The sequence below is a fragment of the Gnatocerus cornutus genome, chromosome 9 (assembly GCF_029298725.1).
Source record: "Gnatocerus cornutus isolate USDA-ARS CGAHR chromosome 9, icGnaCorn1.1, whole genome shotgun sequence".
NCBI lineage: Eukaryota > Metazoa > Arthropoda > Insecta > Coleoptera > Tenebrionidae > Gnatocerus > Gnatocerus cornutus.
Genome location: NC_142241.1, coordinates 4554839 through 4582478, shown reverse-complemented (window position 1 = coordinate 4582478; position 27640 = coordinate 4554839). Strand labels below are relative to the sequence as shown.

Here is a 27640-nt window from a genome sequence, read left to right as displayed (position 1 = left end):
TAATTTTCTTTTGCTCCTCCTTCGAAAACAGAGAGTTTGGAATTTTTTTTTAAATTTTTTTGGTACTGTGCGAGACCACACAATTACCCCCTTTCAAGGTGGTGCGTCACATTCAGGACCACCTGTATATATCAATCACTTCATAGATAAATGCTTACAAATCTCCGCAGAAAGTTTTAACTAAAATTATGCCAATTTTAAAGAGGGTTATATTGTGTCCCGTTCATTATCATAAAAAATATATTGTTAAAAACAGAAGTATGTGAACCATTTGTAGGTCAACTATGAAAGTGTTTTGGGTCTACTAAAATTTGTATATTTTGCTTTGTTCATTATGATAATAATACTTGTAAGAGGGGCAAAATTAACAAAAAAATTTGTCTAAATGTCCCGCCCGTTATCATGGAATTATTTTTAAATTCTGGGCTTTTTCCGTTTTCGAATTATGTACAATGTATTTGAGAAATACGCACAAAATTTGAAATTGACAGCACAAATTAGCTCATAATTAGCACTAAATTAGAAGACCAATCTAACTCATTTTTGTGACATATGGTGCTTAGCGTCAATTGATAATAATTCGAAAAGAAAAAGAGCACAGAATTTAAAAATTACAGCACAAATTAGTACAAAATTATAAGACCAGCGGTTTGATTAACTTTTATGACATATGATGCTCTGCTTCAAGTTTGAGCTTAATTTTTGTTTTTCAAGTACATATTTTGAAAACGAAAAGGGCACAGAATATAAGAATTGCAGCCAAAAACAAATTACAAAATGTTTAATATTTTTTTGCGATGTATGATGACCTGACCCTCCAAATCTACCGAATTTCGCATGAAATGTCGGCGTATTTGTCTCAAATTTTCACTAAATTCCGGATTCCCTTAAATGCCCAATTTGAATATTGTTATTGTTTGTCCAACCTGAGTCTTATTAGTATTCACTCTATTAATTAGGGATTCCGAGTTGCGTTTCACGACTAATAACGTGTGAAATGGGCAGCAAAATTAATCATTCCCTGTCAGAAACGGGCTCAAAAATCCCGGCACGTACAAGGACCCCACCTGATTCTCCTCAGTAGGTTATTAGGACTCGAAACCCTTGATAAATTCCGCTAGAGTCGCATTATTCAACGTCAAATCTGGCTGCCTCCGTAAATGAGATCGGACGAAAGCATCGCTTCGGGAAAACACCTTCATCAACTTTATTCAGATTAATTAAGTTGGTCGGCTGTTCATCAAAGATTGACGGACGTGGACACGAATTGAAGAAAACTGAGCTCGTTTGCATTTTCTGCCTATGCAACCAACAATTCACCCTGTGGATGTGACTACAATATCGGCTTATCGGGTGTTGACGGGAAACTAGGAAAGCCACTTTAAACTGTTTAAAATATCATCGATTTGCTGTACAATATATTTGGGATTTTCCGCCGAAAACTACACAGACTGTATCCTTCCAACCTTGTTCGTTATTCTAGTCAGAGCCGGCTCAGCCCTCCTTACTTTTATTTCAGATAAAACGTATTCTTTCTCCTCCTGCATAATAAAATCTCGGTCACATTATATCGCGATTGATGCAGTTTTTACAGTTGGGGATGAAGTCACCGATTATCGGTGTAATTGGCTTATTGTTCTTTCGCCGCACGTCCGGAAATCGCGGTGATCCCCCGGATTTTTATCCGCTCGTCGATCATTACAATAGGGCCATTATAACGGACAATGAGAGGGCGGAAATCGAAACGAGCGTTTTCTTGTTTTTCTCGAGGAATTAAGCTTTCCGAGGGATAAAACAATTATGTGCTTGCGAGAGTGGGGGCGGCGTAATCGAAATAACACCCGGAAGAGCTTTATCGCAGCAGGATACTGTTGTTTTAGTGGTTTATCAATTTTCTTTGGCGGAGCACTACATAAAAACCTTAAAGGAATGCAAGCGAAATAGGGGGTGTAGAAAAGCCTATAACTACCTACTTTTATTAGTACGTTTCCAATGGATTTGTTACAAGTTTGCCGGCGTCAGGTGTAGTTCGGGACAAACAAGGGTGAGTTACCCCCAGATGAATAGTAACAACAGGAATAACTATTTAATTAGGGCGGAACTACGAGATCGATTTTCAATACATGATGATTATTTGCTCCAAATTGGTGTCAGAAAGACACACCGGCACGAATTTACGCCTTCTACCGACACAGTGCTGCCAACAGGAGTCAATAAAAGCTTTTACTGACAGAACTCGAACAACATTAGAAGTTGTAAAACTGCCGCCACCGCCTCGGGAAATATCGCCATCCGTAAATCGATTTAATAAAGTTTTCTTTTTGAAGTGGATACTATTAGTATAAATTTGGAAAATAACCTATTTCAGCTTTTTACAACGAACCTTCTATTTAAAATAAGAAAACCCGTCCCGGAATTGAGAAACTTTCCGACAAATTGTGGCAAAGTTTGCTCAGGAAAGCGGTAAAAAAACTTTCGGCCTTCATTCATCATCCGTTGCAATTTTCCACTTAACACGTAAAATTTTATTCCCTTATTTGGGAGTATCGAGCGAGATCCTCCGGGATGTAAACAAGCAGAAACACTTGTCAAGACATGACGCGACAGCTGAATAGATTCGGGAAAATCCGGAGGTGTAATGAAGACGTTACGAGTTCCAACAGGAGTGCTTAAAGATGACTGAGAAGCGGAATGATGAAGTTAATTCGCCGGGATTTTAATATAACAATAATAGACGAGCAGTCAAGTAGGAGCGAGATTGTGTCACTTCCGGAAAAGGCGCCATTTTAGGTGTCATTTTAATTATTAAAAATCCGTTCGAGGGCGGAGGGTACGAACGGGTAAATGAAATTGCTGTGTAATTAGGATCAGAGACACGGTTTTATTTTTGGAGATTTTTCCGATTTAATTACGTGTTGGGGTTTTCGCACGGATTACTGCAAAAATAGGAATTCGTACGATAATTTCAGGCAGTTGTGAATTAATTTATTTATTTTGTAAAACTTGGAGGGTTTAAAACTGTAATATATTTTTGCATGAACTCTGTAAATTGTTAAAAACCGTCGCATTGATAATTCCTGACGCAAATCAGACGAGTACGAAAATAGATAAAATTAACTGTTTTTTCCAATTTTCAATTGCATTTTCACGGGAATTTGCCGTTCCTAAAAAAGCGTATTAGACAGAATCGAGGTCAAATCAGTGTTCAAATATTGACACTGTCGCGCTCCGCCTCTCTTTTATCTTTCATAACATCGTAATGAAAATGAAACAATCGAACCGATTCCCCCAGCCGCCTACGGTTATTCTCATTAAGTACCACTCTCTTAAAACTCTCGAGGAAGAATCTCAAAGCACTTTAACTTCACTATTACAATAAATGAAAGTTTTAACTTTCCAATGTGATTACTGCATCGTTTTACTCAATCAGGAAAATGATTAAATTCGTGCGGTCGTTGCATCTCCTAATGTTCGCCATAACCGAATTTCCGAAAGGGCTTGAACCCGTCCCGGATTTGTCCGGTGCTGTAATTTATGACCATTATCGTCCGACATCACCGTAAATTTTTCATCAACTCTCGCTCATATCTGGGATAAAATATGAACTTGGATTCGATTTAACGGTGACAGTTTAAATAGACCAGGCTGTTTTTCCTCGGATTTAATGGGGATTGCGGGATAACTCCCTTAAATAATTAGGGCGGCTTCAATTATTTATTCTCGGTGGTTAAAGGGATCGAATTAATGCAGCTTTTGGCACGTTGTTACGAGTTTGGCCCGGCGCATCCACCAATTTTCGTGCGGGAAAGACATTCCATTTTGGTTTAACCGCGAAGTTATGAGTTAACAATGTAATCGGGGCCCTTTTATCTCTGATATGTGTGTTTTGTAATGCAATTAGATGGGCGAAATTGCTTCTTAACAATGGGAGAGTTGAATTCCAAAGATCATTGCCTAAATTTGAAAGAGTGTCGCCGACAGGCGTGTTTTGCCCGTTTTTCCGCCTCCTCCACTTGTAAAGTTTAAGTGTAACGCCCCAACCAGAGAGTAATTGCGGTTCGGTGGCGTTCGAGGATGAATGACATTTTTTTTCCTTTAAACGCCGTGCTCTCTGTATCGCATTACCGACAAAAAGTGACAAGGGTCAAAAAAAATTTTCAAGTACAACACTTACCTCTTTCTGTACACTTTGGAACGCAGTCCCTCACTGTCGACCCTTCGCTTACGTATTTCTGAAACAAAGGACGACACTTGCGTTATCTGGCTTTGTGAAAACGCGAGCTTTCAACGAAGGATGAAATTATGTATGATGTCGAGCGAGCTCTCGCGCCATTTATGGCGCAATTGCGGAAAAAATCGCGAAGAGGAGAATTTTCTAATAAGCTGGATCTGCTCTTTGTCATTATAAGGCCGGTTCTGGTAAATCTGTCAGTTGGCGGCGCCGTCATGCATAATGCAAGAGAAACGAGTGTGATAATGCAATATTCAATTTTCGTGAGAGGTGTATGGAAATTTTAAAACATTAGCTTGTCATGAAACTGTGCATGAAATTAGTTATTCACTGCATAAGAACGGCCGACATAATTTAAATTATTTCCTACACGAGCCAAGGTCGATTGGATTCGATTTGCGGCGAAAAGGGCACGGAAATGACCACTTTCGACCTCCATAGACCGTAATTAGTTCAGATGTAATCAAAATGATAACTGAGAATTTAAATGCTTAATGAATTTTATCAAAATTATAACTCTCTTTTTCAATAATAAGTCAACGTCGCGGAAATTACAATTTTATTCATGGAAATATTTAGTATCAGTTTTGAAATATCGGCTCAATTTTTCGTCGAAAAGAACGGCGTCGCGTGACGAAATACCTGCTTCCGGAACAAGAAACAAAGTGCCGGTGTAGAATCAACTAATTTTATTTTACATTTTTAAAATGACCCCCTCGTTGACTAAACATTTAATCTGAAGAAAATTGAATCCGACTGGGGCGACGCTGCCTCCGGGAATCGCCGCGTTTTTTTCCGCATTTTAATTTTTAACGACTCGGAATCGTCGCGTTTATTTACTCGGGCCTTCCGAGTCAAGAAATCGTCAAGTTGACTCAAGCATTAGCCCAAATCGTCAAGTAGGCCCTAATTTCCGGTCCAAGATAGGACCATTTTATTATTCAGTTAGGTGAGCATTGGGTCGGCGACACACCATTTTTGCATTTGCATACAATTTTCACTGTGGAATCCGGTGGGATTGCGGGTTTTGTGCTTCGGGAATGACATTTAAATAAGAATGGAAGACTGGACAGTGTCGAGGACCAAGAAACTGGCGATTTTTGTTGAGAAAATGGGGACGTGCCGGTTGAGGAAATTGTGGCATAAACAGCGAAGAAACGGTGTTTAGACGGACGTTCACCGGATGAAAGGAGCTGATGAGCTTCCAGTTTAAAGAAATGGGCGATGTTAGAACGTGCAGCTGCAAGACAAGAGAAAATTTGATACGTTTTAACTTCGAACTCGTCTGTAAACAGTAAAAATATCCTCGGAAGAAACGCCTTGCAAATAAGCGCCCCGTCGTAAATTTAATTACTTAATTATCCCCGTTTTATTTTCCTCGAGTTTTCCCACGTTATCGAAATCCTTATCCCGTTTCATCCTCCTTCGTTTCATTTTCGACAGATCACTTTTAAGACGATCTCCAGCATCTGGTGTAACTCCTCGTAAAAATCGATTGGAAAACGAAAATATAGGAGTCTGTACCGTTTTTATTAAAGACTGCAACACATTTTTTTAATATATTGAATAAAAGTCCGTTTAGAACCATGATCGGAAAATCTGTTCCTCCTTATAGGAAATTTATCCCATTTGTTCCGGAGAAAATGGGATAATGTAAATATCATAAGGAGCTCTCAGCTGGCCCAGTCAATAACTCCCCGAAAAGTTCGGTTATGAAAAACTAATGGAGCGCTTCAAAGGGAATTCGCGAAAAATGACGACGGAATTACTTAATTCGCGACACTTTGTGAACATTTGTCTCTATTATGAAGAGAGAATTTAGTCTTGAGCTTATTTCCGGCTGCGCTTTGTTCTCTGTCTGTTTTGTTTTTCATCCCAGAAAAAATGAAATATTTGAGGCGTGTTGAGGCTCAACAACAGCAACCGAGCGAAATCTGTCATTATCAGAACGAAGCACAATACATATCATAAAGTGACGTCATAACCTCATCTATAATAAAATTTTCTTGCAAAACCGCTCGCTTCTTGTCATTTCTTGCATCGTCGCGTCGCTCTTCATTATTTCGATACAATTTAAACGCCTCTCAACTTAAAATTTGCAAATCCATTCGGGATCTCTACGAAATTAGATTTTTACAAGATCCTTACATTATGCAAGGCCAATATTATTGTTCCGCCATTCGGGAAATAACTTTTATCCCCTTCGAGTCTCGCGTCGGCTCCAGTTCTCAATTTTTAATTAACCAACCCCCTTGTGGAGAGCACTCCGGTCCTGTTAATCACGATTCAGACCGAAACTTAGCTCGTTTTCAAACAATGCGCCACAATCGGAATGGGAATGTTGGATGAAATTTGCCGCATTACGCCGACGTGTGATGGAATAATAATACTCGTCCAAACTTTAAAAACAGGGAAATATAACATAATACATTCGTAATAAAACGCTTTGACAGGTAACGAAAAATTGAACAGGATCAAGGGAAATTCTGAGAACTGTGATGAGGGAAGGTTACTCCCTCGAAGGGAGCGATCAAAACCTTGAAACTTTGCCCGATAAATACGCATGACAAGTGATGAGACGTGAGAAGTATAACTGAAATGACATAGCACCACCACTTGAATGTTTAACAAACTGCACCAGTTTCCCGCTGGATAATATTCAACATACAGCAGTACCCAACCACGTTTTAGAGTAACTTTAAGCCCAAACAACAATCCTAATATGTACTGTGGAACTGTTATTACAAGACATGAGATTCTGCATAAATTAGTTGCAGAGTTTGCTAGACGACTGTGCAAAGTTTGGAGCCACTGGCTTAAAAACTATGCACTATCAAAATGAGGTTCTTTGCATTTCTTTGTATGTAAGTACTAGCAAGTAGAGGGTAAAACTTTTTAAATCTGTTTAATTTTTCATTTTATTTAGAATTTAGTTTTTCGTCTAAAAATTCTAAATAATCCTTAAAAATTAATTGACAGCTGACAAAGCTCTAAAGACGGAAATAGGCTTGCGAGAAACTTGCGTGACTTCTCGCGAGAGTTCTTGTTTATACGTGTTTTCACTGTTTGCGAGAAATACTGCAAGTTTCTCGCGCGAGAATCTGGTGAGTTTTGGCTTTTAATTTCTTATTACTGGTTGCAGCATCTGTTCCTCATGGTCGTAAAGTTACGTGAATCAGCCTGTAATAACATTTATGTAAAAATCAGTAAATAAATATATTCTAACTTTAATTGTTTTCTAACGTCTGTCTCATAAATTGGAAAACACTAAAGCTTTAAGACATAAATTATAAAACTTCAGTGTTTTATGACCCTCATAAGACGTCTCATTTCAGCAGTATTATAGGTTTATACTGAAGCAGGTGAGAATAAACGAATTAATCTAAACTGTTGTAAAATGTTATGAGTTTCACATATGTATTTCCAGAATAAAAAAAAGTTTTTCAAATTTTAGCAATTTTTGCTCTATGCCTACGGAAAGAATACGCTGGCTGCATTACGACTTTCCATGTAGAATTATGTTCTACGAACCGAAAAATTATTATTTCTGTTTCTTCTTCTTTTTTATCACAAGAAAGCGATTGTAAAATATTTGAAAGAGATGTACAGGTGTTTCAACGGTTTGTAGAGAGAGCATTACTCCTGTACCTACTAATAGTAATTTCGCATAAGTGCTGAAACTTATTAGGAATACAAGATTATTTAATTTTAATATTAAGATTATTAATACGTAAGGCTTTATTTGCCGTTAATTAAACTACCGTTAAAAATGCAATTTTAGCCATTTTTTTAAAGGGTAAATTTATTCAGAATGGTTATTGGTTACGTCAACTATAAAACATTAAATTTAATTACCAAAAGTCGGCTGGGTCCTTGTTTCCGTTTAAGAGAATTGATCGATTTTGCCATAAAAAAATTGAAATTTTCTTGAAATAATTTAGTTATGATATCTTTGAAATAACAAATGAGAGCGTTGATTTTGTGCACCCCTGCTGATCCTGCTTTTGGACAAATTTGAATTTCTGCACATTCTAACGGTCTCTGTTGTCAATGCATTTCAATAATTGCTAAAAGATCCAAATAACAAACCATAATAGAACCGGAATGAACCTTTGTAAGTTGAAATTAATCAACCGAGAAACTCCAAAATCGACAGACTGAAACAAATTTCAGGGATATGCAAAATTGCCCTTGAATTCATAGCTGGAGATGATTTTGTTTCTTTGGTAAATGTTGACTTAGTTTTTTTCAGCAAACGCGTGTTATTATTGCCGCTTTTTTAAGATAAAATTATTCAATTTTAAATGATTTCAGCTTAAATTAAGACGAATAACATTAACCTTTTGAAGAAAGAGGTGTCGTCTGCAATGCCAAATCAATCTGTACCTCTTCATTTATCTTGGATTTAAATTTGATTAAAATCCGTTTAAAAATAACAAATACATACAGGTGTCAGGAATGTTGCACCCCACCGTGATACTGTATGAAAGGACAATGCCATAGATTACCGGAAAAATGATGAAAAAAATGCATGTCTTCAATTTTTCGAGATATGATGGATTGAAGAGTATAAGTTTAATGCCAAATTTATCGATTTCTGTGCAATAATTTCATATTCGAAAGAATTTGTTACTTTTAAAGGACATTTTGTGCAAAGGCATGGTGCAAAAAAAAATTAAAATACTTGTGAAACATAGCTGAATACTGTTAACAAGATTTTTGTATCAACAATGTCGCCAACAATACATTAGCAACGTTAATATGGCTTTGAAAACTGAAAATTTAAATTATTGAGGGAACAGTTCAGCAATGTTGCCATTTTCCTAATTTAATTTTGGTCCTACTGCGAAAACAGAGAGAATAATTTTTTTCGCACTTTGGCGGACCACTCAATTACCCCCTTTCAAAGTGGTGCGCCACTTTGCAGACACCTGTATATTAGGCTCGAAAGTTTAGGTGGGCCACTCTATATAAATGAAATATTTTTACTTATACAGGAGTTCATCTACTGAGTGGCTAAACAAATTAGTATTTTTTTAACGCCCCATATTTTAAGTGCTCTTTTAATGCTGATCGAAATAATATAAAATTGTGTGAGCGTGTTATGAACCGTTTTCAATTTGGAGACAAAAAAGGAATCTTCAGGCGAATCTATTTTTCCCAAGTTAACATGGAGACTGCTGGTTATTCGTTATATTTTGTCAACTTTTTGTTATATTCGACATCAGTGATCCCAAAGAGCCTCAATTTTTCAATTTCAACAAAAATATTAACAAAAAAATTAACCGCCATTGCCATTTAAATTTTTTTATCTTGAAGTGGATTTTCGAAATCAATTTCAAATACACCAAGTTTCCAAATTTCTAGAAAAAACATCAACGAAATCTCACTTGTCATTCTAGATTTTATGCAAATTGTGTTTAAAAGTTAAGGAAAAATTGTTATCTTATCAAGTTAGTTTCCAAATTCATAACGTCAAATTGAAAACTACGTTTACACAAAACTGTCACTTATCCTTTAGTTCGATTTCGATGGTAATAAAAGTTTTACTTGGTGAAATTGTCGCTTTTTCTAGTTAAATAATGATTTCATTGATTTTTAGTGTCCAAAAAGGAAACACGCCCGCTTTAATCAAAATTAACCTTTATACGAATGAATGAAGTGACTTGTGGAAATTTAGTGTAAACGTAATTTGCAACTGCTGCGTCATGGTTTTAAAAACTAACTTAATAAATCAGTGTTTTTTTATATTGTAAAGAAAATTTGCATTGGATTTAAAATAAATCCTGATATATTTTTATTATAGTTATGTAAGTAGAAAAGAGTTTGAATTAAGTAATGGTTCCTCAATAACTCAAAAAATTGTTAAATATTACACTTCTTAGTCGTCGCGACGCCAAACTAACGGTGATAAAAAACAAATTTTTACGTCGGATCCAGAAGCTTGCCCAATTATTAACGTATGCAAATTTGCCAATGTTTAGTTTGTAATTAAAAGCGATTTTGAGGATGTCCATGACTGAAAGTCTTCTCAAAATACTGCCTTGATGGTAATAAAATTTTGCATGCAGCTAAATCTAGCCGAGATATGGGGTCTAAAAGTAACCCATCGATCAAAGTCCTGAGATAAACGATACCATTTTGTATTTTTGTTCTAGTTGTTTGTTTTTAGTCCCATTATTTTTGCGATTTATATTCGTCTGCTTTCAGTCAATGTCTCTATAAAACACTCATAAAAAACAAATTGGCAAAGAAATCCCTTCGAAAAGCACTTCAAGTACATCCCGTCTCTGTTTTTGTAGTAAAATGATGAAAAATAGACAAACAGATTTAAGGCTTTAAAAACAGGGCTATTCCTACTCCTTGTCGGCGATCAATTTTTATAGGACAGATGTTAAAAATCGCTCTCGGAATCATTTGCGAAGAAGGGAGCTTAGGTTTAGGGGACTAAATAAAAACCCACGCCAATTAACTAATTAAAAAAGTAACTGGCGAGAATTAAGGAGCTTATTACTTGCAGACAAAAAGCTGAATAAATATTTTTCATTAAAATTCCGCCGCGACTCCGGGGATCAACACGAAATTCGGATCAGGGCGATTAATTAAAAACTTCGCTTTCATTCTGTCTTTGGCTATTTTTCTTAGAAGAATTAGAAAAGATGTCATAATTTGACATTTGCTTAAGATAAATCCCTGCAGAAATGATTAATCATCCATTCGGCAATTTGTTAGGACACAAAGATTATCTATTGACAGAAGCATCGATCTGACAAGAAACGACTTTTTTCATTCGGCTTTTATCGCAAACGCCAACGGTTGCGAGCAAACGTAAGAATCGAGCTTCCATTGCGATATGTCAACAAACAAGCAATATCTCGGGGGCTATTATGCTGGTGATAGGGAAGGTGCGCTTAGTTTGAAATCGCATTGTGAAAGAAGTTCACGAAAGAAACTTAACTGATACAGTTCTGGCAGTTCACGCGCGCATCCACCATTTGAATATTCATGGATTTATTTTATTTGTGCGTGATAAAAGATCGCAGTTTGCGTTTAAACGCAATGTCAACTAAAATATTTTATTTGCAGGTTTCAAAGCGCGTTTATTTTACAACCGGCCGTTTTCGTTGAATGGATTAAACATTTTATGTGCTTGAAAAACACCCCTATTTTGTCATTAAGCACTTTTTGACAAGGGCTGCAATATTTCACGCAAATTTAGTTCACTGTAATTTCGCCTAAAATTGGATTTTTTGTACCAACACTATTACATTAAACTAATTGAATCTGGTGCATCCACAGCCAACGCAACACAAACAAACATGTTGACTGCATCGAAATAAGCTCACTTGGATGTAGATCGAGGAATGTTGACTTTTCTTAGATGGTAGAAGAAAGAGTAAACGAAAATTGTTTTTTTTTTAGTGAAACGTTATGAATATATTCCTGCAAACTGACAAGCACAGTATTTTCTTGATTAAATATTTCAAAGTAGAAAGTTTTAATTATCTTTTGTCTTAAGATATCTTCCATGTATTTAATTAACATCATTTTTCAACCGTGTGACACTGATTGCTTCTCTTGCACGTTATTGGAAATGTTTTGTATTCTTTTCAGCTTTATTCACTCATCTTAAAGTTTCAAGTATCTATTAGGTAATAACTGCATGGTAATTTCCAACTGTTTTGAATCCAATTCATTACTTTTGAAACACTTTTTTTTGTTTTTCAGTTTATTATTTTAAAAATACATCGAATGTTTTACCTTTTTTTGATTTCTAAGATTGTCGGAATTCTTTAGATTCTTTGACTTTTAATATAATCAGAAACCAATTAATTTGTGTTTTATTTAGATTTTTTATTTTTTTGTAATTCCAGTGTTTTAAAGAATTTTTTAAATTGTTTGTAACTTCGTATCTGCATTCATTTTTTTTTTCAAAGATATCTTTGTAGTTTTTAAAGGCTCTTAGTTTTGTTTGTTTATAATTAATTTAACTAGTTTAGACTGGACAATTTTTTGCAGGATTTTAGAATACTAAACTTTCTAATTATTTTTTAATTAATTGAATTTTTAGTTTTTGACCGGCGCCTCCACCAATTTTACACTTTTTTAAAAGTTGATTTTAGATGTTCGACAATTTTTTTATTGTAAAAGACTGATTAAAATATTGCTGCCAACCCAATAAAAGAAAAACCGCTGGCTGCATCTGAATAAGCTCTGAAATGATTTAGAAGCCCTCCAGTGTTGTTTAATTCGAGTCGTTTTTACGAAATTCTTGCCAACTCCCGTATTGTCTTACTTCGAAACTGAGAAGTTGTAATTGTCTTTCCATCACCACCACTTTTCGAAATTTCAATAAAACCATCCGAAACGTTGTAACTTTAAAGTCTTCCATTCAATTATCTCGTAAATTGGATGAGTGTCCCTTCCCTGAACCGTCCGAGGTTATCTTAGCAAATTAGATAAACTTTCAACTCCTCCATAATTCAGCCCGAATCAAAACACTCCAGAATCCAATCCATCACAAGTCAATTACCACTTCGCGATTTCTCATACTTACAATACAATAAACTTGCTCCAGACGGGGACACTCCTTGAGTTCCATATGTGTCTCATTAATACAGGGTGTTATGGAACCCACCCCATCGTTATACTGGCCGCACTGATAACATTGCAATGCCGCCGCCGACGCCGCAAACGCAACCAAAACGCACAACGGCGTAAAATAATTCATCGTGAGTGAAAGAAAAAAATTTCTTTGAAAGTTAGTTGGCGCGCTCGCTCTGCTTCTCGTTCGAGGGTGTGCGCCGTTCGCCGCCGCCAGACCAACTAACTTTAACTTGGCGACGAGTTTGCGAATTGGCCTGCGTCGACGCCGAAATTGTGCACTTTTTCCGTTTCATTTGGGGAATTTCGGGCTGTATGACAGACAGAAAGGTTTTGTTTACGGCGGCGGCTTCCTTGACCGCTCGTAAAAAATGCGGGGGCGGTTTTAGATTGTTTCAGCGCGGAGGGCGTTTTTGGGAGTTTAGAGTTTCATTAATTTAATGTTTTCAAAGTAGGGGGAGGTGTGATGATTAATGAAAGTAAGTTGAATGGGGGAATTTAGTCTGGAGTTCTCGAATGCTTGTGGAGGCGTGAGACCTAAACTAGCCAATTTTTCGCCTTCAACTCGTATCTAAAGTCTTCCTGTGGGAGAAAAGACCAGCTTTCTCACTTATATAACAATATACTATTGTTTACTCTTCTATAATCGAGACAGAACCATGACTTTGCAAAGTGGAATATCATCAACGCTTTGTGGTCAAATCTCCAATATAATTTTAATACAAATAAAGAGTATTGTTGTGGTTTTCCTAGACATGATAACAATAAGAATGGAAGTTTACAATTTTTCGTTCTTCACTGTTTTTAGTAAATACATGCAAATATCATCCAGACATCTCATCAGAGAATCAATTAATTCCAACAGTGTCCGCCTGGAGACTCCAGACCACAGATACCTCAAATAAGAATGAGTAAGAAAAAATAGTGATGATTTAAATACAATGATTGTTTTTTGGTCAGAATCCCTGCAATCAGGACGTATTGATCAGTTTTTTATTAATCGCGTCGCTTTTATTGTGGTGTCATCATTATTTTACTGTTTTATTATTCGAGTCATTGGGTCAACACCTCACTTTGCTCCAAAATGATACTTCATTTAATGACAACGTTAAACGTTTTTATAAATAATTACAAATTCCAGTATTATTTTACCTGCGGAGAATTTACCGATTTACAAAGAAGCAATTTTAGGCGTCATCAGGAGTTGAGGGCATAAGTTAGATTCCTGTAGTAGATTCACATGTCAAATTTGATTAATAGATGGTTCTACAACTAATAAGCGTCAAGTTTATAAACAATCGCAAAATATAATGATAATAACAATGATAAAAAAACATAAATTTATAATAAACTAATCTGCACTGAAAATAGCAAAAACAAGTTTACTGCTGATGGTCTTACAATTTGGTGACAATTTGACAAATGTGGCAGTTTTTACTTGCAGGAATTTAAAAAATCAGCATTGTGTAACTCGCTCTGCTGAACGATCAATCAGATCCGCATTTTAAATTTAGCGTTTACAAAAATTCTCTGCAAAAAAAATAGTTTTTATACGTCATTTTTCTTGCAGAAAATTTACCAATTTTACAAAAGAGCAATTTTAGAAATTAACAGGATTTGAAAGGTTAGAAATAGATACCTGTAATGGAACCATGCCAATTTTGATTGACAGATAGCTCCACAAGCAACTGACCAGTTTTTTAGTTATTCCAAAAAATCGAGCTTTAAAAAAAAAGGGATAAAATCACCTATGAAGTTTTTCGTAGGGTATGTTGCATGGCTCATGTTGAAATGACACTTGACAATACTAATTGTATTGATAACTTCACTTTATTCACAGACTAAAAGAATTAATTAAACGCAATTTATGAGAAAGTTGTTTTTGATGTGAAGCTACAAGTCGCAGGAATAAAGTCACAGACCAAAGATTTGCAGGGTTTCGACCAATTCTATCCTTAAAAAAAAATCTCAATAGAGCGTGTTTCTTGTGTGCAATAAAAAGTTGCTCCATCCTGCTGAAAGTAGTTGCAATTAGTCGTCATGCAATTCCTCCGTGGACCTTCACATTAATTACTTGTTACTAGCGTCATTCTCAAAAAGCTTAGGCAACGACATACTTCCATGCTGTCAAAACATGTCAAAAGTGACTTTGATCCGTTTTTTTTTGAACGCACGATATAATGATGAAAAACATAAAGTTATAATGACATATCGAAAAAACACAAAAATTGCTGATGGTCCTACAATTTTGTGCCAATTTAACAAATGTGAGAGTTTTTGTTTGACATTTCGTAGGAATTGCACAAGTTTAAAAATAAGCGCTGTGTAACACGCTCTGCTGAACGACCAATCACACAGCCGCATTTTTAGTTTGACGCCTACAAGAAATTCTCAACAGAAAAAAAGTCTTTAGTAGAGTTGTTGAGATTTGAATTATATTTACGGAAATCTCACAGGGAAATGATAAGAAAAACATAATAATGTACAGGTCGCGCGTTATAGCATGGCAAGAGTGATTGATGCGCATTAACAGCGCACTCTCATTTTTTTATGGGAATGGGCGATGAATTTAAAACATTGAGATTTGAGCGGTTACTGAAATAAAATTCATCACTATTTGACTGGGCTCATTATCGCCATCTTAAAATGCATTACTTGTATGTGCTTTAAGTTTATTAGGGCAGTCTGAGGTTATCTTAGCAAATTAGTTAATTAGATAAACTTTCAACTTTTCCATAACTCACCCAGCCCAGAATCTATTCCATTATAAATCAATTATTATTATACATATACAGAGTGTCCCAGAACTCACGCCTAGCCGAAAAAGGGCGGATGCCGACAGCAATCAGGACGCCAAAAATGCAATTTGTTTTGTCCTGATGTGCATTAAAATTGAGAAATTGTTTAACGAAAATGACCGATCCTAGAAGCTCAAGCACAAATAATAATAATGTTGCTAGGTAATAATGTTGGTCTCTTAGGAACACGCGAGTTTATCCTCCAGACCATGTCCTCACGGCCTTGTGATTGGTCAACTTTGTCACGTCTTTTCTCAGTTTCTGTTGGAGTTGGAACTTTTTTTTCAGCAATTTACACATTCACAGCTTTTCCCGATATGCCCGGTTTTCGGCTAGGCATGAGTTCTGGGACACCTGTATTATGTTATTTCTATAATATTATACCACTTCGCGATTTCTCGTACTTACAATACAATAAACGTCGTCCTTTCGTGGACACTCCTTGAGCTCCGTATATGTCTCATTAATACAGGGTGTTATGGAACCTATCTCTAGGTTATACTCGCCGCACTGATAACATTGCAATGCCGCTGTCGACGCCGCAAACGCTACCAAAACGCACAAGGGCAGAAAATAATTCATCGTGAGTTAAAGAAACAAAAATTTTTTCAAACTTAGTTGTGGTCGCTCTGCTACTCGTTCGAGAATGTGCGTAGTTCGCCGGCGCCTGACCAACTAGAGGTTTTGCCATACAGAAATGGACCTACCAATCTTTCGTTATCGTTGGAGCGGCACACAGAAAAATGGACATTTTTGGTCTATTTTTGCGTGGTCCGTTCTACCGCAGAAAGCGTTTAGACTATACCTAAGCATCGCTACAATCTATAGTTTATCCGATGAGAGATTGGGATATTTCGACAGTTGACATATAGGTTGGTAGCAAATTATGCTACAAAATACACTAAAAACACTAAATTCCTACGCGAAATGGGTTGACAGGGTTGTCAGTAACTGGGGTTATTTTGTTATTTTAAATTTCGCGCGTTTGGTACACTTTTTATCGCGTAGATTTAGTGACTTTTCTGTCATTCAATCTCTCACCGTACAAACTATACCAGTACAAGTTTGCACATAAAGACGCAATCAATCGGTCTCAAGACTGACGACATGTGTAGAGCGTGTATGGAGGACACGGAAACTCCACTACACATATTATGCCTCTGTCCAAATCTTTCTGAACTGAGGAAGGAACATATGGATTTTCATATTTTGGAACCATCTGAGATTCGGGAAGCACCCATAAAGAGCATCCTGGCGTTTGCAAAGACAACAGGGCTCTTATAGGTCGTCCCGTAAACGAGGATTGCACACAATGGGTCAATAGACCTCAGCGTGCGGCTCTTAAAGGGTCTCCTCGGAAAAAAAAAAAAAAAAAAAAAAAAAAAAAAAAAAATAAAGACGCAACGTCAAGTGCAAGGTTCAGTATGACTCCGTTTACCCCTCTGTACTCATGGACATTGACAGTGGCGCACCAATATTTTAAAATTGTCAAACTCTGTGAAAGTCTTCCTGTAATAAAAAAGACAAGTTTTCTCACTCCTATCACAATATACTACATATAGATATCATATCATCAACGCTTTGTGGTCAACTCTCCGATACTTTAATATAAATAAAAAGTATTGTTGTGGTTTTCCTAGACATAATAACAATAACAATAAAAACGGAAATTTCCAATTTTCCGTTCTTTTCTGTTTTAAGTAAACATGCTAAAAACAATTAGACATCTCATCAGAAAAGCAATTAAAATTCTAGTAATGGAGACCCCAGACCACAGATACCTCAACTAAGCATGACTAATAAAAATTTGTGACGATTTAAATACAATGATTTTGTTTTTGGTCGGAATCCCTGCCATCAGTAACGTATTGATCAGTTTTTATTAATCGCGCCGCTTTTATCGTGTTGTCATCATTATTTTGCCGTTTTATTATTCGAGTCATCAGGTCATCACGTCCTTCACTCTGCTCCAAAACGATAACTCATTTAACCACAATGATAAACGTTTCTATAAATAATTACAAATTACAGTATTAGTGAAGTTGTTAGAGATTTGAATTATCTCTACGTGAATCCCACGGCGAAATGATAACAAAAACGTACTTTAAATTTATCAATGCTCAGGGCGGGCTCATATTTTTGCGTAAGTTGGGGGGGAAAAGACCATTGAAGAGCCAAAACCAAATCATTCTATGGGCATCAGAGACTATTTTATTCGCAGCCGCTTTTTGTTCCTCCAGATCCTGTAATAAAACATCACCGTTTAAATTTGGGAGGGGAAACTCACCGTAACGTGAGGGACGATCATCGGATCACTGGTAGAAATGTTGGGCTCAAAGAGGGGGCTACTTTTGTCCATATGATTTTCGTTGGAATTCACGTAGAGTTCCTGCAATTTGGGGGGGTGCTTATTTTTTATTTTATGCCTGTTTGGTTTCTCGGTTCTGACGGGTTCTGCTCTTCTGGAATTCTTCTTATTGATTGCCACCGCGGATGGGACATTGCATTTTACGTTTACGATTTTGTACTCGATTTGACAAGGGTTGGGGAGAATTTTAGATCGGGCGGTGGATCTTTTGAGGGGTTTGCGATGAGGCATCTTGACAGAAAATTTAGATGATATGGCACAATTTGACACGTTTCAGAGTAAATTTTGAATTATTTTGACAAGTCTCGAGGTGTAAGGTCACTGGATTTATTGTAAAAAAATGACGTTTCAATGAATAATAATAATAATAATCATAGATGAGAAAAACTGCACGAATTTCGCGAATTGCGCTCCCACCCCGGTCGTGCCAGTGAAAAATGACCATGACCCACATTACCGCACCGAATTTCGCGGCGCCGCCACTGGTAGATTACATAAGAGGCTGCTGTAAATAAAAATTGCAGTGCACCAATTAGGTAATGGAAGGGGTTATTATAGACCTTGGCAAGACATCCTGAATTAGGAACTGGTATAAGAAAAGTATTTTCAGCGCGAAAACCCCGCGCTTGTCATCACCACATGACAGTAAATTGAGGGAGGGGAGCCAACGTTGCCACGTTTTGTCAAAAATCAGAACTGTCACCGACTTGTCGTCATTTTTACGTAAAAAACCGAAATGACAGTTATGGGTACTCGTCTGAATTTAATTGTTGTTTGATTTGTTGTAAAGTTTGACGGTGTTTGGGTTTGAAAGGTGTGAAATCGTGTCGCGCTTCCTTGGACTGTTAGTGCGATTGCGACCGTGGCATTGGCAGCATTGCCGCGACCTGTCAAGTTTCTCTTTCTTTTACTTTCGAGCGTGGTGTCATCTTGTGTGAACAAAATTCTTCGTGTGACCATTTCATAACACGAAAACTCTCCCCGGACAAGTTGTCACTCCAAAATTTGCCCCCAGACGCACGTGTTAACCCTAAAACCCGACTGTTTTGTGGTTTATTATGAATTTTGAAGATTATGAGTCTCTTCCAACTAACAATGTTGTTACGCATATGACCGCCGGAGCCATAGCCGGAATTATGGAACATTGCGTAATGTATCCTCTAGATTCGGTTAAAGTAAGTAGATTTTGTAGAAACAGTCTTCGGTCAAGTTCTCTGCCAAATGTCAGATGTTTTTAGGTTAAGTCCCTTTAAGGTTATGTCAAAATTTCGCTTTTTGCAGACGAGGATGCAGTCGTTTTCCACGGGAGGACAAGAAGGCATTGTTGGGACTTTTTTGAGGATGATCAAACAGGAAGGGGTTTTGAGGCCTGTAAGGGGGCTCTCGGTGATGGTTGTGGGGGCTGGCCCTTCACATGCCCTGTACTTCAGCTGTTATGAATACCTCAAAAATACGATGATCAAATACACCACGACGCCTAGATATCATACATTCGTTTACGGTACGGTTATGTAATTTTTCTTTTTTTCTAAGTTCATGAGAGGACAAACGGGATTTTTGTGTCAGTTATCAGACAGATTACAATTGTACAAACATGTGCAGCACTTATCTTATTTGCTGAAGAATGCTCTGCATTAACCACACGATCATAATTCAATCATTAGACATTTGCATAGCAAATTATACGCTATTTTGTTGGAGTTTCGACGGTGAAGGTTATTTTTTTCATGCGGATTTTGATTGCTCACTATTACATGAATTGTACTTCTTGCATTACCAGCAAATTTTTACCGAAAGTAAGAGCGTCTGTAATTTTGGTTTAATGACAAATCATTATCTTATCCTGGAGCAGATCTGATTTCTAGTACCACTCTTAAATTCGGTTCTTATCAGCAAAACGACCTTGAATTTCATTAGTTGCTGCCAGATTCGCAAATAATGGAAATTGCAGTACTGTTTCATCGTTACTTGCATTTCCTAGCGGAATAATTATTGTCACGATTTTCCGCGAACTCACACAATCGACTTTGATATATATTAAAATTCTAACAATGCAATATTTTCCTGATTTATTTTTCACAATTGAATATTTTGTTGGTAAAATTGAGTTCATAAATTATTGATGTATAGATCTTAAGATAAGCATCAACGACGCTTTGTGCATTATAAAAAAATTCCAACCTGCGCTCACGTAACTATATTTTTTACGAGGCATAATTGATTTATAATGCACCTCCAATTCCGACAAGAGACTTATAATTTATAATGTCTTTATTGCTATAACGTATCATAAATTCTGAGCGGTCTATTGGTAACAAATAAATCCGTAATTTAATAATATCCACAATTTCAAGTCATTTGTGATGAGATCACAATCAAAATTATTTTGTCATGTAATGTAAACTTTATGTCTGTCTTAACAAAAAAGTTGTTTTAGTCATTTAAGTAATTTTTGCGTCTAAATTTAATCAATGCCGGAAAAAGTAGAATAGAATTCAAAGTTATGCAGATGAATTCAATCGCCCCATGACCAAGTGAATGCGTAATGATTTTGTTCCAAATTGTAATTTTTGAAATCTAAATCTTTATAGGGGCCTCCGGTTGCATATCCACTCTCCTCCACGACGGCATCATGAACCCCGCCGAAGGTAAAACATCCTTCCTCTCTTCAGAGGGTTAACTTTGTTCTTCCAGTGGTAAAACAGCGCATGCAAATGCTCAACTCCCCGTATAGATCCGCAGTATCCTGTTTTGTCGACGTATACCGACGAGAAGGCGCCTCCGCCTTCTACCGTTCATACACCACGCAACTCACAATGAACATACCATTCCAAAGCATACATTTCATGGTGTATGAAGTTTGTCAGAAAATAACAAACAAAGAGGGAACATACAACCCCTCAGCTCACATGGTCAGTGGCGCCTTGGCAGGCGCCATAGCAGCCGCCATCACAACCCCCCTGGATGTCTGTAAAACGCTTCTAAACACTCAACAAGAAGGCGCTACTACCGGTTTGGTGGAAGCTGTGAAAAAAGTGTATTTATTCGGGGGGCCCATGGGATATTTCAGGGGTTTACAAGCAAGAGTGATGTATCAAATGCCAGCGACGGCTATTTGTTGGTCGACGTACGAGTTCTTCAAGTATTTGTTAGGAAGCACGACGGAAATTAGGGTGGCGGCCACCGCGGTGGTGGAGGCGGAGGCTCCGCCACCACCCCGGATGGAACAAATCGAAAAAATCAATTTAAAACCAAGGGAGTTGCCTGCGATGTCGGGGGCGGGGCTTTATGGGTCCATCTCCTTCAATACGATGCATTCAGACACGGGGTACACGAACAGAAGGAAAGACTCGATTCTCGATATCGTCCATACTTAGTTGTATTATTTCGATTTTTTATTATTTACATACGTAAGTATTAGACCGGTCACCGAACATGGTTTTCTTAACTTTCATTTCAAATTGTAAATAGAGCGCGTTGCGGCTTACCGAAAGTTAGTTTAGACGTTGATTCTTTTGGTTTGGTAAGCTGGAAATGCATGTTTGACAATACAGCACTAGTGTAATTAGACGTAAAGAAACCGGCGACGTTCGATATTTCAGTATCCATCGACTGTTGGCGATTTTTCCACTAACCACCATCGAAATCCTATTTTTTTATCGAATATTATTTGCGAAGCAATAACGGAATATCGGACCCAGTGGCTGAGCGAGGAAACCATGTCAAAAACTCGTTAACTAAAACATAAATTCTATTTATTTTTATTCGACCCTAAAGGGGTGACTCGGATGATAGAAATACTTCCACTGATTCAAATTTATACAAGGCGTGTGACGTCGACAGAGTAGAATTTGTTTGCAGCGTTTTGTTCTGTTTTTTTTTGCGTATATTCATGCAGTGAACCGGATTCTATGGACAGAAAGTGAGTAAGGCGAGATTTTTGCTCTTGTATTGCCGTCACGAAGACGCTGTTTAGACTGTGATAAAGTCCTTATCAACTATTTTTTGTACGTATGATATTGACTTCGTTCAGATGGGAGTACTATCATATTTTATGTGTTAAGTAGAAGGCTCTACGGTTTTTACACACAGAGATTATGTCTTCTATGTATTGTGATAAGCGACCTTGTCACCGTTATGTTAGACTATTTGAGTTTTGTGTCATATTGTTTTTTTTTCCAAGAAAAATTTGTAAAAAGAATGTTTAAATATAATAAATGTTACACATTTTGACTTTTTTCGTATCCTTTATTACTACAAATGGTGGATGCGCCGGGTTACAAATTTCCTACTTTTTTCCTCACTGCACTATTTTCCACCACCAATATCACGTCGTCGTGGTCAACCCAATTTTGACATTTCCAGATCAAACCCCTTTCAAAATGTCTCGTATTCCCGCTCCAAAAACCCAGAGAAAGACAGCCATCCCCACTCCGCGGGCTTCAGTTGCGGCAGGACGACAAATCGCAATCGTGAAAGCCAGTGATGACCAAATTGAAGTAAGTCTCTTCCAACTTGATTCCAGCACTAAGTGAATGTTAAAGGTACCATCAGCATTGCAAAAAAGAGTCTTTAAACAGGCTCTTTCTCAATCAGCGCAACAGCCGGGGAAAAAAGTCCGTGCCGTGGGAAGTACAAGAGCCCCAATTCCCGCCCCTTATGTAAAAACAAAGCAAGGGAAAGAATTGGCCATTCAACAACTGAAAGTGAAGAAAGTAGTGCAAAGAACGCCACGTGGAGAATACATTGGGAAAACTTTAACCGGGATAGATGTGGGCCCCAGTGGCCGAGCCCACAAGATCGAAATGACAAAACAAGAAATGTAAGTTACTTCCTCGAACTAACTAATTTAACGTCGGTATTGCAGAGACCCACGATTCGCCACGGAATCGGTAGGAATCAACGCGACCGTCTCCGCCACCAGCAGCCTCTCAGTCACCGCTTCAGGAAAACAAATCAAAAAATCCTTCAAAAAGAGTACCGTCATTGTAAGGTACCACTCATCACGTCCCCTTTTTTAAAACCATTTTTAGGCGGATAGCTTTCGGTCGAAACCGAACATGAACCCTCATCACCTCAAACGATTGGTAAAAGAAGAAAACGAGGACGTGGAAAACACGCTGAAGATGGTGCCACCAAATTTGGTCTCTACTTCCGTGGACAAGTTCCCTATGAAGAAGAAAATTCAGAAGTTGAGGCTTAGTGCCGCACCGATGAGTCTGTTAACGGAGAGTGTTGTAAATCCGACGCCGACGGCTGATGAGGTTGACGCTGAAGCTCCTCCTGAGGTTTTGGCCTCGGTGATGGACGCCGTAGAGAAAGGTGCTTCGCCAGATTCTGCTCCCAATGAGCTTTTTAATAGCCTCTTCCCGGAAGTTGAAGAAAAACGAATTGGTGTCAGGTAATAATTAATTGTGCACACTGTACCAATAAATTGATCCTATGTCTGCAGTTCTGTTGCTCCCGGACCTCTGGAAGATATCGTGATACCTACAAGCGCCCCTAGTCGGCTCGTTGACGAGATGTTGACCCAAGAAATGGAAGATTTCCTGCTGAATGAAATACAGAACAAAGAAGAGTTACCCAAAGACAACATCTGCACTGAAAGCAACCTCGCAGCGGTGCCGTTGTCACCAGGTGTTCAATTTTTATTATTAAAAGTAGCTAACACAGTTTTCTAGGGAAACTCAAAGATCCGTTGAACATAGAGACTGAAGCTGCTCCTTGGGAAGATGCAACGGTTCAGAAACTCTCAGCTTTGGTCGGAGCTTATCCGATGAATCTCTTAGAATCAAGTGATTTCTCAGCACTTCAAAGCTCTGATATCTCCAAGGAATTATCCAAAGGAATCGATTATATCCTTGATGCCGACGCGGTACCGTACGAAAACAAAATTCAGATTCGGGGTTCCAAATTACCCAAATGGTTCCCTGGTATGTGTCTGTTGTGTTGCGGGCTCGTGTTTATAAAACTTTCAGGATATATGTCGGCTTTTCCTCATTTAACTGAAATTGTCAAGATTTCTAGGACCCCAAGCGAGGTTCTGCATAGAGCCTGGAAAGCCGTTCAACCAAAAGTTTTCTCTGAGGATTCGGTGTTGTTAGTATAAACAAACACAGGCGAAATAAAGAATATACCTCTTATTATAATTTTCTCGCGGAAAAAAACGTTTTACTATATATCCGTTTAATTTTACATCTATTAGTACATGTACTTGTCAAAATGCACGTATTTCGGGGGCCGTTCGTAAAATTTCTTACATAAGAAGCTCTACAACTAAAAAATGTACCAATGAATCGTCTTTTTGAACGCACCTGTAGCTCTGGTTCCAAGTGCTTGGACATTATTAAACCTTTCCGCTCGTAGCAAGCAGAAACCAGCGGCGAGATGAAGGTTAAAAATAAAAGAGCCATTGCGGCGTGGATGGGAAAGTTCGACCATGGATATCTACACAGGGTACCTCTTCCATCCAAATAGTAATGTATGAAAAGAGGTGTCAGTACTGAAACTCTCTATCGAACATTTTGTGGTACTAAGATAATACTCACTAGTTGGTGGTATCGCATACGCAATTTTATTGGAGATAGCACCACTAATTCCCGCTTGGGCTGCCATTTTAGAGTACCCGATTTTAACATTACAGTCGTCATAAATGGGGGTACCATTCTTGAGCAATCTTCAACTAATATTGAGAATGGAATAAGATGAATTAGATTACTCACTGCGCTCTTAAGAGCGGTACGCTGACACAGTGCGCCGCCGCCACCGCCAGCAAAGACACACTTCTTCGTACAAGTGGTGAAGAGCCCCGGAACAGATGATTAAGACCAAGAGCTGTACCAACTGCCGTTCCTGTAGCTGCAGCGTACGCTACTTTTAGCTGCTGATCTGTAATTGTATCGTTTCCTGCGTTTTGTTTAGACGTGACAAAAGCATTATAAGCTTGATTTAGAGTCTGCCACACGATGACACCGACTGTAGAGCTGTAGTACGCCATCATTCCTCCAGCCAGGAGCGCATTTACGGGAACTTGAGTGCTGGGTCTGGCTAAAAACGGGATTTTTCCTCCAGTTTCTGGGTTGTACGTGGATTCATATATGGCTTTAGCTTTCCACAGCTCTTGTTCGTCGAGGTTGTCGGGTATAGGCTCTCCGCACCTTTAAAGAAATGTATAAACAGGAATGTACTTGCGGTAGTACCTGTATTTTAAATATAAACATCTGGCTTCGGCTATTTGGTAAGACGTTCTGAAGATGTTGAGTGGGTTGTACAACTCGAAGTACGTCTGAACACGGCCCCAGTAGCTGTCTTGGTCATAGTGAGGCTGATCTAGATGAAGAACTTCGTCGGTAGTACACATAGTGACTGTAATTTAAAAGGTGAACAGTGCCGGGCTGAGCATGACCGTTTGGTACTTTCGTGACAAAACTTGAGTTCACATAAAATGACAATGACAGTGACAGGCGTTTGGTGAAAATCAAGACGATCAAGACTAAAAACAAATAGATTTTATTATGTGCAACATGTTATCTACAGACTGGAAACGACATTATTGTCATAAGGTTGTGAGGGAGAAGACTGGCAGTGTTATTCGATTTGTCTCAAAGTCCCTTATTGAAGAAAACGTACTCTGGTGCCTTTTCACCCAACTTCTTATCAAGCTGTTCCTGTTGGCAAACTTATAAATAGCTGAACACCTTTGAAATATCTTACCCTTAATTCCGGTTCCAAATTCTTGTAGGCTATTTGCGCTTTTTGTTTGAAGAAAGCACAAGCCAGTGGCGTAGCAAACGTAATGCACAGCCCCACAAAAGCGACTTGGACAGGTAAATTAATCCAAGGTCGTCTCTTTAAAACCCCTTTCTTATCCAAATAGTTCATCAAAATCGGCGTTAGTACTAAAACCCCTCTTTAGAATCGCGCCAACTTCGAAAGTCCCAAAAAACTCACCCATTCCTGGCGTTGCCATACAAATTCTACTGAAAGTAACCTGCGCGATCCCGCTCTGCGCCGCTTTTGTCGAATACCCCAACTTATTATCATTAGGATCAAAAATCGGAGTCCCATCAGTCAACTCCTGCATTCTCATCATTGGAATGTTGATACAATTGGCAGCAGCGACAGCCGCTAATGGCACTAAGCGTCCCAAAAGGGGCGGCGCGTTCTGAAACCAACCAATAGAATCACAGTAAACCCGAAACCAACCAATACTTACACGGCACAACCGGTTTAAACTAAGCGCTGTTGCCACAGCTCCTCCTGTCGCGAAAACATAAGAAGTCGCGAGCTGCTTTTCAGTGAAAACAGCGTCACCGCTTCGATTTGTATAATTCACGAGGGCGTTGAAAGACTGATTCAACCATTGCCAGAACACAACAGCTGGAGTTGATTTATAAAAAGACATCATGCCGCCGGTGATAAGCATGTTCATGGGTACTTGGGCGGACATGCGGCCGATAAGCATCATTTTTTCGCCCGTATCGGGGTGGAAAGCCGAGTCGTAGAGAGTTTTGGCGCGCCATAAGTCTTCTTCAGTGCAACCTGGGGGAAGGGACTTCTTATTCCTACAAGAATTCGATCATTTACTATCGATTCAAAGAGAAAGTGTCACTTACCTGTATGTGTTTACTAAGCATTTAGCGTCTTCCAGTTGGCTATCCGTGGCAAACACATTCAAGGGGTTGGTGGTCAAAAAAAAATGTTTAGCTCTTCCAACGTAGGTTTCTTGGTCGTACCGCGGTTTGTCGATATTAATGTTGATACTCATAGTTGAAATTTTCTAAAATGACCAGTTACAAGCAACCACTTCCACTCATTATGTGCTAATAGCTAAAACTTTGTAAGTCAATTATCGTTTTCCGACAGCCTTGATCAAGTTTAACACTATTATCGATAGAGACTATCTTTATTGAACTTTGATATTGCTCTGGAGAGGTTACAGACCGGCTCGGGGAAAATTTTCCCGGAGATTTTAAGCGCCGACGCTAAAATATCGATGGATTTTCGTAATTTCCTAACATGAGCGGAAATTGGTCAAACTTAAAAGATAAAAAACTTGGAAATTGAGAAAGTGAAATGGCACGAGTCTTTTTATCGGTCGGAGACTGAAGTGATGTAATACTGACCTTATTTTTATGTGCGATAAGTAGAAAAACACACACGGGCTGATTATCAATAGCTGTTTATCGAAAACTTGGCAAATATCAGTAGTTTCAGTAATGGAAAGTTAATGTTCAAGTGCAGACTGAGATATCTGGGAAATGCATTTTGAAATGTAATACTCAAAGGAATGTTAACTCTGAACTGGAGGAATGTGCGGTTTGTCGTACAATGTAAACTTTACGTAATTTATTTAGTTTATAGTTTTACGTTGTTTTGTTAATATACACACTACGTGTTCTTTTGAACTTTGTGTTTTAAGATATTTGGTTATTTTTGACCGAAATATTACTGCATTATTAAACAATTTCAAACTTCCCGCCTTAAAATTCGAAGTGATGCTGTCACATGTGAAAAAGCTAGGTTAATGTAAATGCGAATTGACGGTTTTTTGAAATCTGATTTATTTATGTTATTTTATCTAAAATTTATCCTTGATAGAGGAAATTAAGTTCAGCAATTCGCGAAAGATTTTATTTG

At 38.0% G+C, this 27640-nt stretch overlaps 5 protein-coding genes across 8 annotated transcripts in view; 2 read left to right on the top strand and 3 right to left on the bottom strand.

The window, feature by feature from the left end:
* LOC148167955 (uncharacterized) overlaps positions 1-16292 on the bottom strand; it is a 38508-nt gene extending 22216 nt beyond the window's left edge. Inside the window, exons 1-2 of one of the 2 annotated variants that reach the window (XM_088045491.1) lie at positions 16042-16292; positions 4175-4232 (exon numbers count right to left, since the gene is read on the bottom strand). In XM_088045491.1, coding sequence (XP_087901617.1) covers positions 4175-4232; positions 16042-16215 — 232 coding nt within the window. In that variant the 5' untranslated portion in view covers positions 16216-16292. Of the gene's footprint in view, positions 1-4174; positions 4233-12788; positions 13065-16041 lie in introns of those variants that run through there. The other variant, XM_088045490.1, reaches the window with a different exon arrangement.
* A 2443-nt stretch (positions 16293-18735) lies between these two features.
* On the top strand, positions 18736-22234 carry LOC148167954 (mitoferrin-1-like). The gene is made up of 4 exons (XM_088046368.1): positions 18736-19176; positions 19283-19502; positions 20593-20649; positions 20696-22234. The coding sequence occupies exons 1-4, from the start codon at positions 19060-19062 to the stop codon at positions 21376-21378; spliced, it is 1077 nt and encodes a 358-aa protein (XP_087902494.1). The 5' UTR covers positions 18736-19059; the 3' UTR covers positions 21379-22234.
* A 148-nt stretch (positions 22235-22382) lies between these two features.
* LOC148167953 (uncharacterized) lies at positions 22383-24114 on the top strand. Of its 2 annotated transcripts, XM_088046366.1 has the most exons (7): positions 22383-22500; positions 22546-22823; positions 22869-22989; positions 23035-23402; positions 23454-23638; positions 23683-23934; positions 23980-24114. In XM_088046366.1, exons 1-7 carry the CDS (start codon positions 22384-22386, stop codon positions 24108-24110), a joined length of 1452 nt encoding a protein of 483 aa, XP_087902492.1. In that variant the 5' UTR covers position 22383; the 3' UTR covers positions 24111-24114. The 2 variants fall into 2 exon arrangements, with proteins under 2 accessions (XP_087902492.1, XP_087902491.1); XM_088046365.1 differs by having other exon boundaries at positions 23683-24114.
* On the bottom strand, positions 23827-25487 carry LOC148167952 (sideroflexin-1-3-like). The gene is made up of 6 exons (XM_088046371.1): positions 25201-25487; positions 24724-25158; positions 24550-24677; positions 24316-24503; positions 24139-24271; positions 23827-24084 (listed from the first exon to the last, which is right to left on the bottom strand). Exons 1-5 carry the CDS (start codon positions 25359-25361, stop codon positions 24203-24205), a joined length of 981 nt encoding a protein of 326 aa, XP_087902497.1. The 5' UTR covers positions 25362-25487; the 3' UTR covers positions 23827-24084; positions 24139-24202.
* A 7-nt stretch (positions 25488-25494) lies between these two features.
* Positions 25495-27273, bottom strand: LOC148167951 (sideroflexin-1-3-like). Of its 2 annotated transcripts, XM_088046370.1 has the most exons (6): positions 27127-27273; positions 26617-26780; positions 26217-26565; positions 25952-26165; positions 25715-25899; positions 25495-25668 (listed from the first exon to the last, which is right to left on the bottom strand). In XM_088046370.1, exons 2-6 carry the CDS (start codon positions 26766-26768, stop codon positions 25603-25605), a joined length of 966 nt encoding a protein of 321 aa, XP_087902496.1. In that variant the 5' UTR covers positions 26769-26780; positions 27127-27273; the 3' UTR covers positions 25495-25602. The 2 variants fall into 2 exon arrangements, with proteins under 2 accessions (XP_087902496.1, XP_087902495.1); XM_088046369.1 differs by lacking the exon at positions 27127-27273 and having other exon boundaries at positions 26617-27102.
* Positions 27274-27640: the final 367 nt, after the last annotated feature.

Bases quoted from the DNA above. Each gene is read 5' to 3' on its own strand.
- LOC148167952 (XM_088046371.1), bottom strand. From the start codon at position 25,361: ATGTGTACTACCGACGAAGTTCTTCATCTAGATCAGCCTCACTATGAC. The intron at 24,678-24,723 runs GTGAGTAATCTA...TATTAGTTGAAG, and splicing joins GTACCGCTCTTAAGAGCGCA to ATTGCTCAAGAATGGTACCC. The intron at 24,504-24,549 runs GTGAGTATTATC...AGAGAGTTTCAG, and splicing joins GTATGCGATACCACCAACTA to TACTGACACCTCTTTTCATA.
- LOC148167951 (XM_088046370.1), bottom strand. From the start codon at position 26,768: ATGAGTATCAACATTAATATCGACAAACCGCGGTACGACCAAGAAACC. The intron at 26,166-26,216 runs GTAAGTATTGGT...GGTTGGTTTCAG, and splicing joins GTTTAAACCGGTTGTGCCGT to AACGCGCCGCCCCTTTTGGG. The intron at 25,900-25,951 runs GTGAGTTTTTTG...GAGGGGTTTTAG, and splicing joins TATGGCAACGCCAGGAATGG to TACTAACGCCGATTTTGATG.
- LOC148167953 (XM_088046365.1), top strand. From the start codon at position 22,384: ATGTCTCGTATTCCCGCTCCAAAAACCCAGAGAAAGACAGCCATCCCC. The intron at 22,501-22,545 runs GTAAGTCTCTTC...TGAATGTTAAAG, and splicing joins CCAGTGATGACCAAATTGAA to GTACCATCAGCATTGCAAAA. The intron at 23,639-23,682 runs GTGTTCAATTTT...ACAGTTTTCTAG, and splicing joins AGCGGTGCCGTTGTCACCAG to GGAAACTCAAAGATCCGTTG.
- LOC148167954 (XM_088046368.1), top strand. From the start codon at position 19,060: ATGAATTTTGAAGATTATGAGTCTCTTCCAACTAACAATGTTGTTACG. The intron at 19,503-20,592 runs GTACGGTTATGT...AAATCTTTATAG, and splicing joins ATATCATACATTCGTTTACG to GGGCCTCCGGTTGCATATCC. The intron at 20,650-20,695 runs GTAAAACATCCT...TTGTTCTTCCAG, and splicing joins CATCATGAACCCCGCCGAAG to TGGTAAAACAGCGCATGCAA.